This window comes from Haplochromis burtoni, unplaced genomic scaffold (assembly GCF_018398535.1).
Source record: "Haplochromis burtoni strain Fernald_Lab_line unplaced genomic scaffold, NCSU_Asbu1 Contig_512, whole genome shotgun sequence".
NCBI classification, from domain to species: domain Eukaryota; kingdom Metazoa; phylum Chordata; class Actinopteri; order Cichliformes; family Cichlidae; genus Haplochromis; species Haplochromis burtoni.
Genome location: NW_024582873.1, coordinates 346,464 through 362,948, shown reverse-complemented (window position 1 = coordinate 362,948; position 16,485 = coordinate 346,464). Strand labels below are relative to the sequence as shown.

The 16,485-nt window shown below is 40.0% G+C and overlaps 1 protein-coding gene across 4 annotated transcripts in view; it reads right to left on the bottom strand.

Annotated features, from left to right (window-relative positions):
• mag (myelin associated glycoprotein) overlaps nt 1-16,027 on the bottom strand; it is a 23,508-nt gene extending 7,481 nt beyond the window's left edge. For all 4 annotated transcript variants that reach the window (XM_005946965.3, XM_014329104.2, XM_014329105.2 and 1 more), the window contains exons 1-9: nt 15,934-16,027; nt 7,558-7,677; nt 4,800-4,905; nt 4,035-4,110; nt 3,560-3,928; nt 3,156-3,452; nt 2,010-2,267; nt 1,159-1,419; nt 275-583 (exon numbers count right to left, since the gene is read on the bottom strand). In XM_005946965.3, coding sequence (XP_005947027.1) covers nt 275-583; nt 1,159-1,419; nt 2,010-2,267; nt 3,156-3,452; nt 3,560-3,928; nt 4,035-4,080 — 1,540 coding nt within the window. In that variant the 5' untranslated portion in view covers nt 4,081-4,110; nt 4,800-4,905; nt 7,558-7,677; nt 15,934-16,027. The remainder of the gene's footprint in view (nt 1-274; nt 584-1,158; nt 1,420-2,009; nt 2,268-3,155; nt 3,453-3,559; nt 3,929-4,034; nt 4,111-4,799; nt 4,906-7,557; nt 7,678-15,933) is intronic.
• Between the last annotated feature and the right edge of the window lie 458 nt (nt 16,028-16,485).

Sequence of the window (16,485 nt, the reverse complement as noted above, 5' to 3'; positions counted from 1 at the left end):
TAGTCACCTGCACACACAGATATCCCCCTAAAATAGCTAAAACTAAAAACAAACTAAAAACTACTTCCAAAAACATTCAGCTTTGATATTAATGAGTTTTTGGGGTTCATTGAGAACATGGTTGTTGTTCAATAATAAAATTATTCCTCAAAAATACAACTTGCCTAATAATTCTGCACTCCCTGTATAGTGTCATATCAATTTAAATAGGATGTGATAATAGTGACACATTACTTAGTGTCAAACTAAATACTAAGTAAAGTTGTCTACTCACTCTCTTGCTGCAGCTCCAGTAGTATGCTCTCTCTTCCATATGCATTGGAGATGCTGCAGTGGACGTTGACAGCAGGGCTGCCGTTCTCGACCCGTTCACCTTTCTCCCGTAGCTTGATCATTCCTGTGGACGTGTGCCCGTCTGTGTGCATGTAGAAGTTGTACCGGCCGTCTGTTTCGTTGATGGTGATGTTCAGGTCAGGCAGGTAGAACTCGATAGTGGGTTCAGGGTTCCCTGTGGCCATGCAGACACACTGGACACCTTCCCTCACCACTGTGCACTTTGACTCCTCCAGAAGCACAGGGGCATCTAATGAGGGAGGGCAAGAGATGATTACATCAGATAGCTGTTGACTAGTAACAAATTATACTCCTTTGGTCAAGATTTCCTTTAACCTCCTAAGACCCGAACTCTTCCACGGCATGCATTTTTAATTTATCTTTGATATCCGATCACATTGGGACCCAATAAATGTAAAAACAAAGAATTACTAGATTTTTTTTACCTTATTTTTGTTTTTAAGAAAAATAAAAGCCACATATGAGGATATTCGTTTAAAATTTTGATAGAACAGTAGCAGTATAGTGTCCTCGTAAGTGGATATCAGGCCCTCGTAGAGCAAAATTTAGTATTTTGGTCTAAATAACCCAAAATGTGATGTCCACATATTTGGACGCCAGGTCCTAGGAGGTTAAAGTACGTTTTTACTCAAAGGAAATAAGAAGTTTTGTGGAATTCTACAAAGTGCAATTCACCATACAGATAGCACATTACCGTATATTGGAGGGTTACACAAACGTATCTCTTGCTGCCATCATGCTTTATTCTTTGGCCTAGTTTTAGACTCCCTTTAAAAATATAATACAGAAAAGTGACGCACTCACACTCGACAGTGATGTTGAGGGAGCTGCTGGCTCTCCCATGCTCATTCTCTGCCAGGCAGCGGTACTGTCCATCTCCCTGCGGTGTGATTTCCACAATCGTCAGCACTGACAGCTCATCCGCAGTGATGGTGCCCACCAGTTGCCCATCCTTCAGCCAGGTGAGGGTGGGTGCTGGGCTTCCCTGTGTGCTGCAGTGCAGGGCCAGAGTGGTACCCTCTACTACTGTAATGGAGTCATTTACCACAGGCTCATGGGGAGGATCTGCAACAAAGAAGAGAAAATGAATTTGTTATGTTTACTATTCATATAAGAAAACCTCTATCTTATAATTCTTACATAAAATCCTTCTTCATTTCAAAGGCACCAAATTAAATAAAACCCACAATATCTTTTTTTTTCCCTTTTGGACACACAGTGACCTAAATAAATAAACAGTGACTTTGATATATCTAAAAATATGCAGTACAGATTCTGAGCAGGTTTTTGTAGTACATTCATTTACTGCAGTATTGCAGTGCAAGTTGAACTGGCTGAAACATTGTGATATCAAAACTTTTGCCTTGTCTCACCCAATGTTTGTACCAAAACAAAAAGAACATTTAAGCTCTATGGACCAGATACATTGATTTCCCAGGACATTTTATTGTGGTTTTAATGGTGGTTATTAAATGAAATCTTATCAGTAAAGTGGCAATGGTTTGGAAATCATTGAGCATCTATAACTTCTTGTTGTGAGTCCCTGTTTAGATCAACTGTATTATGAATCCACACGGGGGGTTGACATTCAAAAGATTTTCACTTATGCTTACAAATGCTGGGGTTGGGAGTCATTTGCTATCTCAAAAACTTACACTTTACAGCCAGGTAGAGTGAGGTGTTCATGATGCCATAGCCATTGTCCCCAACACAGGTGTAAATTCCCTCATTTGCAGGTGTCACATCATCTAGCATGAGCGAAACATTGGATGCTGTGTCCCACAGCAGCTCTTGGTCTCCAAACATCCAGGCGATCCTGGCAGGAGGGTTACTGTCTACCTCACAGTGCAGTGTCACAGAGCTGCCTTCCATCACCTCTGAAGAGGCATTCACCCACACAGAGCGTGGAGCATCTGCCAGGAAACATAACAGGGAATTTATTTTCCAAGAACTCGAATGATGTCTGCAATTCACAGAATAACTGTCTCCTATAATCTTTTCAATAAAAGAAATCGACAAATCGACAAATTTACACCCTCAAATAAAGGTTGAAAGGTAGCTCTTTAACTTGAGGGGACTTCAAAGCAAATTATATCTAAATAAAAGTGAAACATGCAGATTGATGTTTTGTACTAAATCCTGTACAAGCACCAGATATTGTTTTCAACCATGCTAGTGACAATTTTAGTCAGCAGTTAGCTGAAATGGTTCAGCAACTTTTAGATCGGTTTTTGCGAAACGAAAGTGAAGTGAACAATGGTTTATAATAAGAGTTCACACTTTGGTAATTTGAACTGGAATATTTTGTACTGTTTCATAATATAATAAGAAGGTTTATTCATCTATCACGATAGGAACAAAACAGAAACTGCAAAGGTGCTGTCTTGATCTGAGGTCATTCCATACATGAGATTTAGATGAAAAAAAAAGTTGTAGGCTATTGATTTCTTGTCATCCTCAGTGACTACTTAAATACTGTCATAGCACCTTTGAAATCAGCTGTACTAAGTCTCCGTGTTAACTAACAATTCATTTTAGGCTCTTCGGTTATTTTTTTCTAAACCATACAAATATATCTTAATGCATGTTCAATCATCCAGGTAAGGGAATCCCAGAAAACTGAATCCAGAATCAACTTTCTGACATAAAGATATGCTTGAGTTTTGTGATCTCTGAGAAAAAGATCCACTTCAACTCACTTCACTGCAAACTGTCAGGCTCAACATCCCGTTTGAAGCCATACTAACATAGTGGAATGCTTTTCAGTCTTTCAGTTTGATGTTTTTATTTTTTTTACTTACACTTGACGTCTAGAGAAATGAGCCTCTCATAGGCTAGTGTGGTGTTGGGGTAATAGACCCTGCAACCTAGAAGCTGCCCATTGTGCATGGGCCTGGGTGTGAAGGTGAGGGTGTTGGAGAGGACTGCTGTGTTGCTTTCTTCCACGAGGTCAGTGCTGAATTCTGGGTCGGGCAGGTAGTCCGTGTACATCCACTGGATTTCTGGAGTCATGTCTGGGCAATTATCAGGAGCATAGCATGTAAGCTCCAAGCTCTCGTCACTAACAATCTCCTCTGGTACATCGATGTTGGGCTGATCTGGAGACAGAAATATAAAAGGAAAATATGATTGTTATGGCTTTTTTAATAGCTATACATTTTCAGCTATAAAACGACTTCCGATCGTCCTGTCATCAGTCACTTACCCAGAACCTTGAGCTCAGTGAAATCGGGGTATGTATAGATGTTGGCTCCACCGAGATCTGCACGAAAGTAATATCTCCCCGAGTGCTCGGTGCCAATGTTGTTGATGAGCAGAGTGCAATTCCTCTGGTGCAGATCTCCCAGCAGCTTGGTTCGGCCCTTGTAGCTCTCATGCACAACGTCTGTACGTGATTTAAAGACTACAGGAGGGAAGAGCTGTGGGTAGGGCTGCCCAAAATACCAGATACCATGAATGCCACGGCTCGGCCTTATTCCAGACGGATACATAAAGGTGCAGGGGATGACCACACAGGAGTTTGTCATGGCTGAGATATCCCGAGGTAACCAAACATTCCACTGGCAACTGGCATCTGGGGGAAGAGACAGAAGCTCAGTGGACTCTTCAACATACAGGATACACATAGGAATATTACCTGTCTATCATCATAAAAATATAGAAGTAAAGGAATTTATTACCACTGATGAACAACAGCAGTGGTAGGAGCAGCTCTAAACACCACATGGTCTCTGCTCAATACTGGACCATAGACCTCTGAAACAGACGCCATGCTGTCAGTCATCAACAGAAAAACATACACATACACACAAATATCACGTTTCCACCACTGATGCTGCTGCATGACTCATACGCCGCACAGGCCTCTAAAAAACAAATTCAAGATGTTCTTAATGTTTCACAGTTTCTTGGTTTTATAGTATATCATAGCAATCCTCTATCAAAAACCCCAATGTGGAACTTTTCAGTAAAACAAAGAAAAACAAAGATCAGAGTATCAGTTGTATCAAAGTCCCACAGGTTTTACTTTTTTGTCCGGCACAAAACATGACATGACATTTCTGCAATACTTAGTGTGCAACATGGACCACACGTTACAGTATACGGACTGAAAAGTGTCATTAACATCCAAAAAGATAATACATTCCTTCTTACTATACTGTGAATACTATAGAAAAATATAATAATGTCAACGTCCTTTCTGTCATGTCCTACATTTAAAAGATGCAGAGCTAACACTAACTTGAGCTATGTCTATGAATATGTATATTAAGTGCAGTTAGTGCTGCTTGCAAAGGCTCAGTCACAAGTTGAAAACTGCTCATATGGAGAGTTTTGGCTTTTTATCAGATTGGGTTGTGGTGTGAACATTCTTAGAAAGAAAAAGCACCTCGTATACAAGAAGTAAAAATAGGTCTTACTGTTTTGAACTACTGTGGTTTTACCTTGAAATACGGATGGTTAAAATGAATGGAACCTCTGAGAACAAATCTTCAGCAGTTCCACTAGAGGGTGTTCACTCACACCCAGACAGCTTGACAGCCTCCTTCTCTGTGGAAAGAAAGAAAGAAAGAAAGAAAGAAAGAAAGAAAGAAAGAAAGAAAGAAAGAAAGAAAGAAAGAAAGAAAATACCAGTGACATCAGCATTGCCAGGCCATTACAGCACTCGCAGCCCCCTCGCTTGCACAGACCAATAGTAAGTCACACAAACACAGCATCAGTCAGCACCTGTTTGCTCCCCCTCAGTAGAGTCACTCTCATTATGGTTGCCATACGTAAGCCGATTCAGTGAATGGCTCTCACTGTTTCCTGAGCCTTGACATAAAGCCAAACTCCAGTCACCACACATCATGTCATTAGTGGATTACTGGTACTTTCTGTGCTGTACTACAAATCAATCCGAATAGACAATATTCACTTATCAAAGCGTATGAAAACAAGTGAGATAATGAAAAGTGAGAAACAAAAGCACATTACCACAGAAGAATCAAGCTGTTTGTGTTGTTTACTTCCTTTGCTCACTATATAGTCTGGAATATCAACCCTCAGGTTGAAATAAATCAGTCCATATAAATTTTCATCACATCTATTATGAGCTCTAATGAATAATATTAAAGTACCACTGAACAGCTACCCTGAAGTACCCCTGAGCAAGATACCGTCCCTACACACTGCTCCCACTGCTTCACTGAGTGAATGGGTCAAATGCAGAGAGAGTAATTTCCCCATGGGGATCAATAAAGTATACATCATTATTATTATCATTATTATTATCATTATTATTATTATTATTATTATTATTATTATTATATTTCTAAATAAATTCAATCTGTCATTTTTAGTTTATTGGCAATACCTGCACCGCAAATGCAAAAATAGCTGAGGTTTGATATCCTAATAAAATCATGGCCATTTCGAGTACTGGGGTCAGAATTCAAATATACATCCCATTACTGTGGTGCTCAGAAGGTAATAAAAAATGCTTTGTCCTTAAATTCACCACCAAACAGCAATCAAACTCAAAAAAAAAAAGGAAACAGACTGCAAGAAAAAGCTCATATTACTGAATCTTACCCTTTCTAATTCAACTGAAATAGTCATGTTGACATGTAATAACACATGTTAATAAAGGCTTGTTGGACTATTTCTCTGTTATTTTTAGATACATTTGCCTTTATTTTCCAGTACGCTGTTGAGATGCACAGTAGAGAGGGAAGGAAGATGCCATGCAGTAAAAGTGGCATGTGCTCTGACCCCCATATTGAGGCTTTTACATTAAATTATGCACCATAATGTCTGCATATTGCTCCTCTCTGAGATGATAAATAGCCAGTTTCTCATAAGCCTGGAGTTTTCATATGCTTGCAATGTACTCTGAAATTATCATAATTCACTCATTTACAATCCAAAGTGCAATATAATGCCATTATATTTGTATTATTTACTTTGAGTTCACAGTTGTTTTCTTATTCCTAAAGAAATCTATTTGTCTAAATGTGGCATACAAATGAGATGTACACCAGTATAATGACTGTTAGTTTGGACGTAGAATAAATGCCTGTAGAAGGAGAAGCAGCGGATTTCAGCCTCACGATGCAGCAGCCGGTGTGTGCAGATGGCGGGTCTGAGAGTGGATTGTGTTTTAGAGCTTCGTGATTAACACATCCCAACATCCCCCAGAGAATCCTTGACCAATATTAGCCTTGTTGTTAGAGAGAAGGGAAAATTCAGTTGATTTTACACTGAAAAAAGCACTGGATGTGCCACTTATCATGCAGTCCAATAATTAGTCAGTCACAGTCACAAATTCCTAGGAGCATGAGGATGTAATTTTATTTTTACACTTTATATTTAAATTTGCCTGTGATCTTTAAACCTACCGTATCTGGTTATTTTGGGTACCTGGAAGCAGTGGACCCAGGTTGGGGACACAGTATTATCATGAAGTTGTTACCAAATATTTAATCATTTTCATTTCTGGTAAACTAGCATAATCATTTGAATTTGATTTTCTGGCCACCTGGTAAATGTAATCCCAATGGTGTCTCTTGTTTAGCTATGTTTTTGATTCTAGTCCTGAGGGAAATTACTCTTCAGTTTCTAAACACTCTGCTGTCCACTATGCTAACCAACTTGATGCAAATTGTGTGTGGTGTAAAGCTGAGGGATTTTTAAACTTTTTTTTAGCAAAAAAACCAAAACAAAAAAACAACAGCTGCCTGCTGCAACTGAAAGCTGTGCTATTGAGAGTGATGAAAGTCAACCTAAACAGTCTCAGAACTGCACAAGCAAATTATAAACTCTGAGTAAGTGAGAGGACCTTTTTTTTAAAATATATATTTCAGCTACCAAAAAACCCAAATATCTATATTGTAGAAAGGGTCAGACTTTGAATTCTTGGCCAATAATGTCACACTGTTGCCTGGGACAATTCAAACTTTTCTCCAAAGTTGCGTCAACCTCAGACATCTGCACTGCAACAAAAAGCCAAGAGCTAAGTAAGTGTGTCCAGGGTGAGAGGCCATGCATCAGCAACATAGGAGAGAATAGAGCACAGCAGCTGGGCAGGGCCACTGACACCACCACCAACCTTACCAACAAAGGCTTTATTGATGGGATGGACAAATGGCTGGCACAGAGCACAGCATACGTGTGCACACTTTTATATACACGACTCACGCAATGCACACAGAAAACACTTGCCTCATAACAGCCTCAGCACCAGGCTCCTGCTGCCTCCCAGCCTTGACTTTTTCTTCGTCTTTCCTTTGTTTTTGCTCTCCCCGAGTTGGTTTTCTTGCCCTGCTTCCCAGATGCCACTGTCTGTGGGAAAGGATAGAAAATGGAGATAAAAAGATATGTTGAAGCAGACAAGGGGAAGGGGAAGAGAGGAGTCTGTGTGAGCTCTGGTTTACATGTGTTGTGGGCAGATCTGAATATGTGTACTGCAGGCCCACTCAGCATTCCTTTACTTTCCACCACTTCCATGCACTGTCCTATGTGCCTTGATGCCCTGAACTTTGAGCCTACATTATGCTTCAACCTCTGAGACTTCTTGACATTTCTTGAACTTTGTTCACACAGACTTGTTGTTGTGACTGAGACACAAGGGCCAAAGCTGCTTGGTGAAGGAAAGATGACTCATTATTGGTTTTAGTAAAACAACATTTAAACTTTTGGGAGAACATGAAACTTGAAACTTGATGTTAGTTTCGCTTTGATGTTAGGGTTCATTTGTGTTCACCATGACTGCTTAATCAATGCAACCGTTTTCCAGATGTGTGTGGGAAAGCATAGAGTAATAGTCTAAAGCGCACAATTAGATTTGTGAAAACCATGTCTAAAGTCTAAATGAATTTAAATTTCTGAAATTAAGAGTCCTCGAGGCATGATCATTGATCTTTCCAGCCTTATGCAAATCTGCAGTAATATTTTCCCTACTGAGGAATGTTAGTAGGCAGTAGTACAAGCATGGATCCACTCAGAGGTCTACTTAGCTGACGTATAAATATAACAAAGGCAAGTTGTCTCTCCAGTATGGAAGTTTTTTTTCTCACCCTTATTGTTATATGTAGAGTGAGTCACTGTTCAAGAGCCATTAAGCCACAGGCCAAGTCATGGCATTGAAGGAGTTGTGGATAACCTCAAGGGAATCCCTCTAGAAACAGACTGGAGAGAGTCTGAAGAAGACAGTGTTGCATTGATGCTATGGAGCTATGTACAAATGAATGCACAGCATGCCATAACCCCTACACACACATGCAGCATAAGGCATGCCAGCACACTCCACAGTGTGGGGTGCGGAGCTATGCGACCTTCCTCTGCTTCCCTTGGTGCTGGTTGTAAGCTGAGCATGCTCCATTGTCCTGCTGGGACTCTAATCATTGCCTATACAGTGCATGCACATTAAAGACTCAAAGGGTAACTTATTAAAATGTATCACATTTCTTCTCTGGTTATTTATCTCAAAAAAGAAGCAGAGGGAACTTTACAGAGAAGCAATTAAAAATAGTTTAAATGTAAAAGATAACTCTCAGTAATCAAACATGTTTAGCTTCATCTAATCTGTGTGATGCCTTGTGCAAAAGGTCCTTTTCTAATATCTGAGGCAATCAAACTTCAACGTAATCATTTATTCCCCATCACACTTCGGGGATACAGATGCTATCTAAACAATCAGTTCTGCTAAATCAGGCCACGCCACCTTTGATGAGTCATTTTATATTACTGAAATTGCTCACACAAACCAAAAGGTTTACACGAACACCCCGCTTTGCCAAGAAGAACATTTTCATTGTAAATATCGTCTGCACCACATCTATACGAGCATCACCAGAGCTCTTGGACAGAGAGAAAAAGAATGGGAACCTTGTATGCAGAACACTGCTCATTGTCCAAGTGAGAAACTGAAGGAATTTTTCCGGAACAGGCCCGCTCACAGCTTGTGCTTTGCTGCTTGCCTGTGACGCGCGTTGATCCACCACAAGCTAAGGCTCCCACTAAAATACTCAGAAGAGCAGATGGTCTTAAAACATGGCTGCTCCCCCTCCCACACATGGCGCGCTGAGCTGCGATGAGCCCAGCGCACCACACACACACACACACACACACTCATGTGCACAAGATACAAACATAAACACTGAGATATGCCAACATCCAGTCACACATTCTGTCCAAGGTACTGCAGAGTGTTGGCATAAGTAAAAGACTGGACTTATGTATGGCTCATACATAAGGCTCATCATGTATGTACTTATTTTAGTGTTTAGGTACATTTTAGCTATGCTTTACTCTTATCTGAAGTCTTTTGCAGGAAACTTCTGCTGGCAGTATCATATACCCAAAAGTGAGAAACCACAGAAAGATGGCCTGTGTTTTTCCCGGTATTTGCATGAGTTTGTGGGTGTGCACCATCACTTTCATCTCAAACAACACACAGAGATAGATTACAATTATAAATGGAGGCTTTTACCAAGAGCAAAACACACGCACAGGATATTAAAGCAAGCTTTATTTGGCAGACCACCAACATACTAAGAGACCAGGAGCACCAATAGCTTATCTTTCTCTGCTACCTGGCAAAACCAACTACTGGCAATCCCCATCCCTGTGTGCAGATGGTAAGCCACAGGCCTTCTCTCTTTACAGCGTTCTCCCTTCCGCTCTGAACAAAAGGGGGCGACAAACAGTGCCATCACCTGTTCAGCCACACAGACAATGCATATGTGAATCCATCTTAATGCTTCCTAAAACCTTCCATTTGACTTGATGTCCTGAAACAGTGTGTATAAAATGCCAGGTGTGGATTTAGTAAAAATCAGGCTAGTTTAGGTTAATCAGAAAATTTCTAAATTGCGACAGTTTAATTGGAAGGACAAAATTTTCACATATCCATTACACCTAGAAGTGTCACAAAGTTTAAGGTGAGAAATTCAAATGTTTCTTGACAGCCGGTGTGATTTAGCATAAATTAATATCTCTTTGTGGCTCTGCGATCTTCTTTAAAAATCACTAATTGGTATATAATTAACCAACATTATGCTCTCCTCAACTCCTGAAGCAGCACTCTGAATTATATGAGAAACACATTTGGTTAAACATGATTGTTTCCATTTTTCTCTTAAAAAAAACAAAACATCCTCTTTGAGATTCAAGGAATCACTCCAGCTCCTCGCAGTCTCATTACAGAAACCATATACATCTACTACTACTACTACAACTACTGTTAAATGACTTGTAAAAATGTTTTGCTTGGTGTGTAATCGAAGAATCTTCTACCTGGCATCACATGTCTGATTAGACACCGTAATATGTTGTGGCATTTGCAGGAACAGCTCAGTGCTAATGGCACAGGCAGTAAAATCTGTCCAGTAATAATTGGCTGGGCTTTTAGCATCCCCCGCTAATGTTCAAAACACACACACTCACTCATCCATGCACGCTTACACATCATCACAAACACGTTCAATTACGCAAGCGCTCATAGAGGTGTACACATGCATAGACACACACTCATTACCTAACTTGGTCTAACTTGTGATTCATACAGCACATCTCACTTTTTTCACACCCTCAGTCACTCATCACATCATTTATGAACGCTCACGCAAGCAAGCGCTCATTCACCGTGTCCGTAAGTGTTTGACCTTAAAAAACAAAATTGTTAAAATCAGATTAATGGACTGATTAAATAAAATTCAATCCCCATGTGAAGAAATCTGTATCCTGTTGCTTTTTCTCTCAGGAAAAGATAAAAACCTCAAAAGAGGATAAAAATCACAAATAAAAACTGCTCCTCACCTGTGTAGGTGACCACAGTCGACCTCCAAACGTTCAATAGCTCCTGTATGAGCAGCTTCAGCAGCCACACTCACATGCAAAGCATCGCACCACCAAGACCTCTCGCCACCCTCTGTACCAAGCCCCAACAGTGGGGAATAAAGTGCTCTGCCCACCACCACCATCACAACCATCATCACCAACAACACCCCCCACCCCCCGCCCATCTCAAAATGAGTCCTTCAGTGTAGCAGCATTGTTCCCAAGCTTTGCCCCAAGGCTCAGCCATTCATAAATACACATGGGGCCACAAAGGGCCACTCTGTTCCACCTCACCCTGACAAATACGGGTGAGACTTTGAGCTCCAAGGCCTTTCTGTCCAACATGATGACTTGGTTTAGGTTGGATGGAACTGAGCATATTTGATCATTTTGGATTGATGGAGAGGCGATCCACTTCTTTCTGGGTGTCAGTGTAGCACAAGGCAGGAAATGAGTTTGGGAGGGAGGCTGAATAAGAGGGGTATGAGTGAAAAGAGAAAGGAATCCTATGAGGCTCATTCAAAGCCTGTCATTGATGGAGACTAAGAACCTCAAATACCGCTAGCAGTCAGAGGCTAGAAAAAATAAAGAATGCTTTGCCCCGTAAATAAATAACTATACACTTAGAATCGTGTATGTTCCTTTTTAACAGAGCCAAAGCTTCAAACACTAATATCAGTGGATGTACAAGAAATCCCTACGAAGTAAAAGCTATGAATTCAGGCTCTGTTTTAGACAGTGTTTTTTCCTACTATTGCATTCGTATGATGTCAGCAAGCACCAATACCCTAATATGGTCTTCACACACAGCTGGCTATAAGCACAGAAGCCCCACCCACTCGATGTTCAAACCTTTTGCTTGAGTGGCTGGTTGGCGGCCAGTCAGAAAAAAATGAGCTAGAAATGAGCTAAGGGCTGTGACCTACGGGGCTGTGCTTAGGGGGGTATAAGAAACACAAGGATTATTTTGAACTATGAAGTCCAAAAATGAATATATGGAGTCTAAGATAAGGACAATTTAGATGTTAAAGGGTCTGCTACTGCTTTGTTAAGCAATAGCTTAACGAAAGAGTGGGGATAGCTCAGTAGGTAGAGTGGCCCAATGATCAGAAGGTCAGGGGTTCGAATCCACTGAACGGCTACCCTGAAGTACCCCTGAGCAAGGTACTGTCCCTACATACTGCTCCCTGGCCACTAGATTAGTGGTTCCCCACTGCTTCACTGAGTGAATGGGTTCAATTTCCCCATGGGGATCAATAAAATATACATAATTATTATTAATAAAAAAAGAGACTTAACAAATTGGAAACTGGGAATTACAATGCTCCTGATATGGCATGAAATTAGCACTAGGGCCAATTAAACAGTAATTATGACATCATACCTTGTCTACGTTGTTTAAACGTTGATTTTCCCTAGAATTATTGGGCTTGGCTTTTTCCCCTACATCTTACCATAGAGCTGATGTTGATGATTTGTGTGTGAGAACCATCTCCTCTGTCTTGGTGAGTAAGGACACAGCAGACTCCTCCTCTATATCCTTTAGAAAGGCCACACAGTGATCTGAGGTCACTGTGCAGTGGTTTTTGAACGCATTTATTTTCCTTTCTACCTGTGCAGTCTGTGTAATAGTTCTGCTTTGCAACTTTTCAGCCACCCTCACACATAACAAGCAACAGCAATATAAAGACAGTCTGGGTAACTAAATTGTGACATTAGCATTTTATTGCTGCTTAAGTTTTGTCCAAAGTCAGTTCACCACATTTCTGTTAACTTCTTTAAGTTGCTTCAAGTTAGAAAGCACACCTGCATGGTGATGCTAGCTGACCTATAAAACTGCCAACTGCTCCTTCCCTGCTGTTACTATTAAAGAAAATGCATTATTAAGCCTATGTGGAATTACGAGTGTTTAGACAGTTGCATGGTGCTGTAACCGTGTCATGAAGCCCCAAGACTTGCAATCAAACCTCCTCCCTCCCCCTAACACAGTAGCCATTGTCTCCCAAAGCCTTCTGGGACAGAACAAGCTCAGCTCGAGCCTGACACCGCACAACACTGGGAAGTCGATGTGCACAGATAATTGTCTTTTAATCACAACAATCCCCTTTTCTCTGCCCTTGCTCATTTGTCTCTGTCTCTTGTTCGACTGTTCTCTCTTGGTTGTAATTCTTGTGCCTTTCAGCGAGTTTGACTGGCCACAAGCCGGGCTGAAAATGGACAAAAACTGATGGTTTCAATTTTAAAGTGTCAAAAGCTGCGTTCTAATCTTAATATAATTTTATTCATTCCTTAACAGTTTTTTTCCAAAATGATGAAAAAAATAAAAATGATGAAATTTAGGTTTTCTGGACAAGTATTATCTCGAGGCATTGAAAATAATGATTGTCCCCATCTCAGGAACAAAAGCTTGTTGTCGAGGTGTGAGCACTTCAAATGAGGTCAGACATCCACACATGGTGCATGCAGCACTTGGCCATGTGTGGAGGCAGAAATTGAACTTTCCTGAAACCTTTTTATGAAATGATTCTGATTACTTTTTGCAAGAGCAAATGCAAACCAAGAGTGGCTTTGCAGAAAGGCTGTCTGAAAGTATGAAAGCTCATCTCCATTTGAAAGATTACCGTCTCTTGTCTCAAGGACGTCTGCCATTTCACCTTCCATTCAGCTGTGACTGCTCAGCTATGAGCACTTTTACATTTCAGACATGGCGAGACTACGTGTCATGGGAACTAGTTTATTTCAAGCAAACTCTGACTTTTGTAATCCTGGAGCCTGTTTCACAAAAGCCACCAAAAAATGGTGAAGAATTCTTTTTTCCTTTAACAAGTTAACTTGTAAATGGTTGATAATGGTTATAATCTCCCTCCAACAACTGGTTTGTTCTCTTTGATTTCCCATCTTGTTTAATGAACTAATAAAAAAGCCCTGTACACCCATGTTTAAACCACACAGGCGATTATGATTGGTTTGGTTAATTGGACTTCTTATCTGGGCTTTGTAAGTGTGCACAGATGCACTTCACTCACTCTACTGTTACACTTCTTGAGTCTGGACATATCAAACATTTATTATTCTTATTAGAAGCGAAAGGCTCTGCCACCTTCAGCTTGAGCCATAGAAACTAAACATTTTAAAATGTTATTCTTAGCTAGAGATTTCATAGAGAAGCAGCTCAAGATTGGGCTGATTTGTTTAGTTTGGGATTAAAAGTAGGTGTGCAACCAAAAATTGAGTCACTTTTTGTGGACAGTGTTACTGCCAAAACTTCTAATCCACACATGCTCTAACTCTTTAGCAATGTTAAGAGTAAAAAACACCAGAATCTACATAATGCAAACACACAAAGACATACTTTTACAGCATTCTAGTGTAACTATTGAGGGTGTCATGGTAAGAGAGAAATATAGAGGGGGGGTGTGGGCTGGGGTTGTACTGGACAGAGACTAGTAACCGAATAAGCCTCTGAGAAAGGACCCATTGTGTCTCTCTTCGCTTCACTGGACAGAAGCAGATAGCTACCATTTGCAAATAGATGAAGAGTTGGTGAAACACGATGATTTCATGTTTCTGTTATTACACTTAGCAGATGTTCACCTAAGTTGTTTTATATCTGGTATTAATGCATTTAACTTTAAAACCGGCATTGCTTAAACAAAGTGTACCAGCTGCTCAGGTATTTAAGCACTGAGTTTCCTCTCATTTGTATAAACAGAAAGAATTTTAATCTCAAAGTTAATGTCCTAAGAGAAAAAAGTCTTGCTCAGAAGGATGGTGAAACTCACAAATTTAACTTGTCATTTATTTCCCAGTAGAAGTAAATGGTTTGGTATTAATGCCAATTTTGCCAATATCAGTGCGAATGAAAATTAGCAATTCTTAAAGGGATGTTAACCCTATTTAGGAGGTTGGATACAGAGCTGCAACATGTCACGTTTTGTGTTGCAAGGGATTTTTTATTCCCAAAGGTCCACCTAATCTCAAATTTGTCCTAAATTCCCATTTTGTGCTCCAACTGTCATGGAGGGGCTTTGGATTTGTAATGTGCTTGATGTTCGGTTTGTGTCTATGCAGGCCCTCGTTAGGAAATCCGCCTATTTAAAATTTTAACTTTTTCAAACTGGACATATTATTGACAGCTACTTTGATTTAAAAAAGAGAAACAGTAACCTGTGACCTGTCACTGTTTGTTTGAAGTTTGTTTTTGGGTCTGTGTTCTGTTGAAATCGCCTAAATGGGATTTGTCTATCGACTTGACGCTACAGATCGTTAAAACTGTGTTTAAAATGACTGAAAGGCAAAAGGACAGCATGGCTCCAATGTGAAAAAAAACCCATTGAACATTAAATGATAATTAGCTGATAATTTGTTAAGAACATAGGGAAGCTCAGCGGTTTATTTTTTTTTCTTTTATCTTTTGGTCAAAATGTTTGAAATACACAATGCAAGGATATCAAACAGAACATATCACCAATTTTCCCTGTGTATCATACTTAGATGTAAATAGATAACCTGCTAAAATGTGACAGGGTCACCTTTAATTATAATGCAATAATTATAACATGCAATCAAATACACAGCACTGCTGTATCCTTTCAGAGTTGCCACAGTAGTTCACTGTCTGGTATTCTGTTGCAAAGCCAAGTCTTTTAAGTGAGAATTTCAAATCCATATGATATAAGACAAAAAGAGTAATCACATAGTTGAAAAGCCTAATCTGACTGCTTACAATTGTAGATCAGAGAACAGCAGAGCTCTTACCTTATCAGCTGATCAGACGCCACTGAGGAGACTCGTCTCTCTCCAACATTTGCTTTCTCCACTGCTCTCTCTCCTCCCTCCTCTCTTTCGCTCTCTCTGTCAGCAGATTGGATCTTTGGCACAGAAAAACTGTGATTGGGAGGCCAGTTGAGGATTATTTTATTTAATTTAAGATTGTTTCTGTTTTTTCAGTTTTAATTTTTTACAATTTGGCTGCCATTTCTATCGTTATGACAACACTGTAGCCAGTGAAATAGATTTCTTAACCCTCTACTGCATGACTTTTTAATTTTAGGGGAAAAAAATTTTTTTCTCTATTTTGGGGGAGCTTTAGGGTTGTATTAGTACAACAAGGACGAACAAATAAATACACAACAAATAAACAATGTAAACATTTCACAGAACAATAAAACACCAAAATATCCAACATTTGACCCTAACCCCATGCACTCGCACGCACGCACGCACGCACACGCACACACACACACACACAGACACCCACCCACACACACACAAACATAATAATAATAATAATAATGGATTGGATTTATA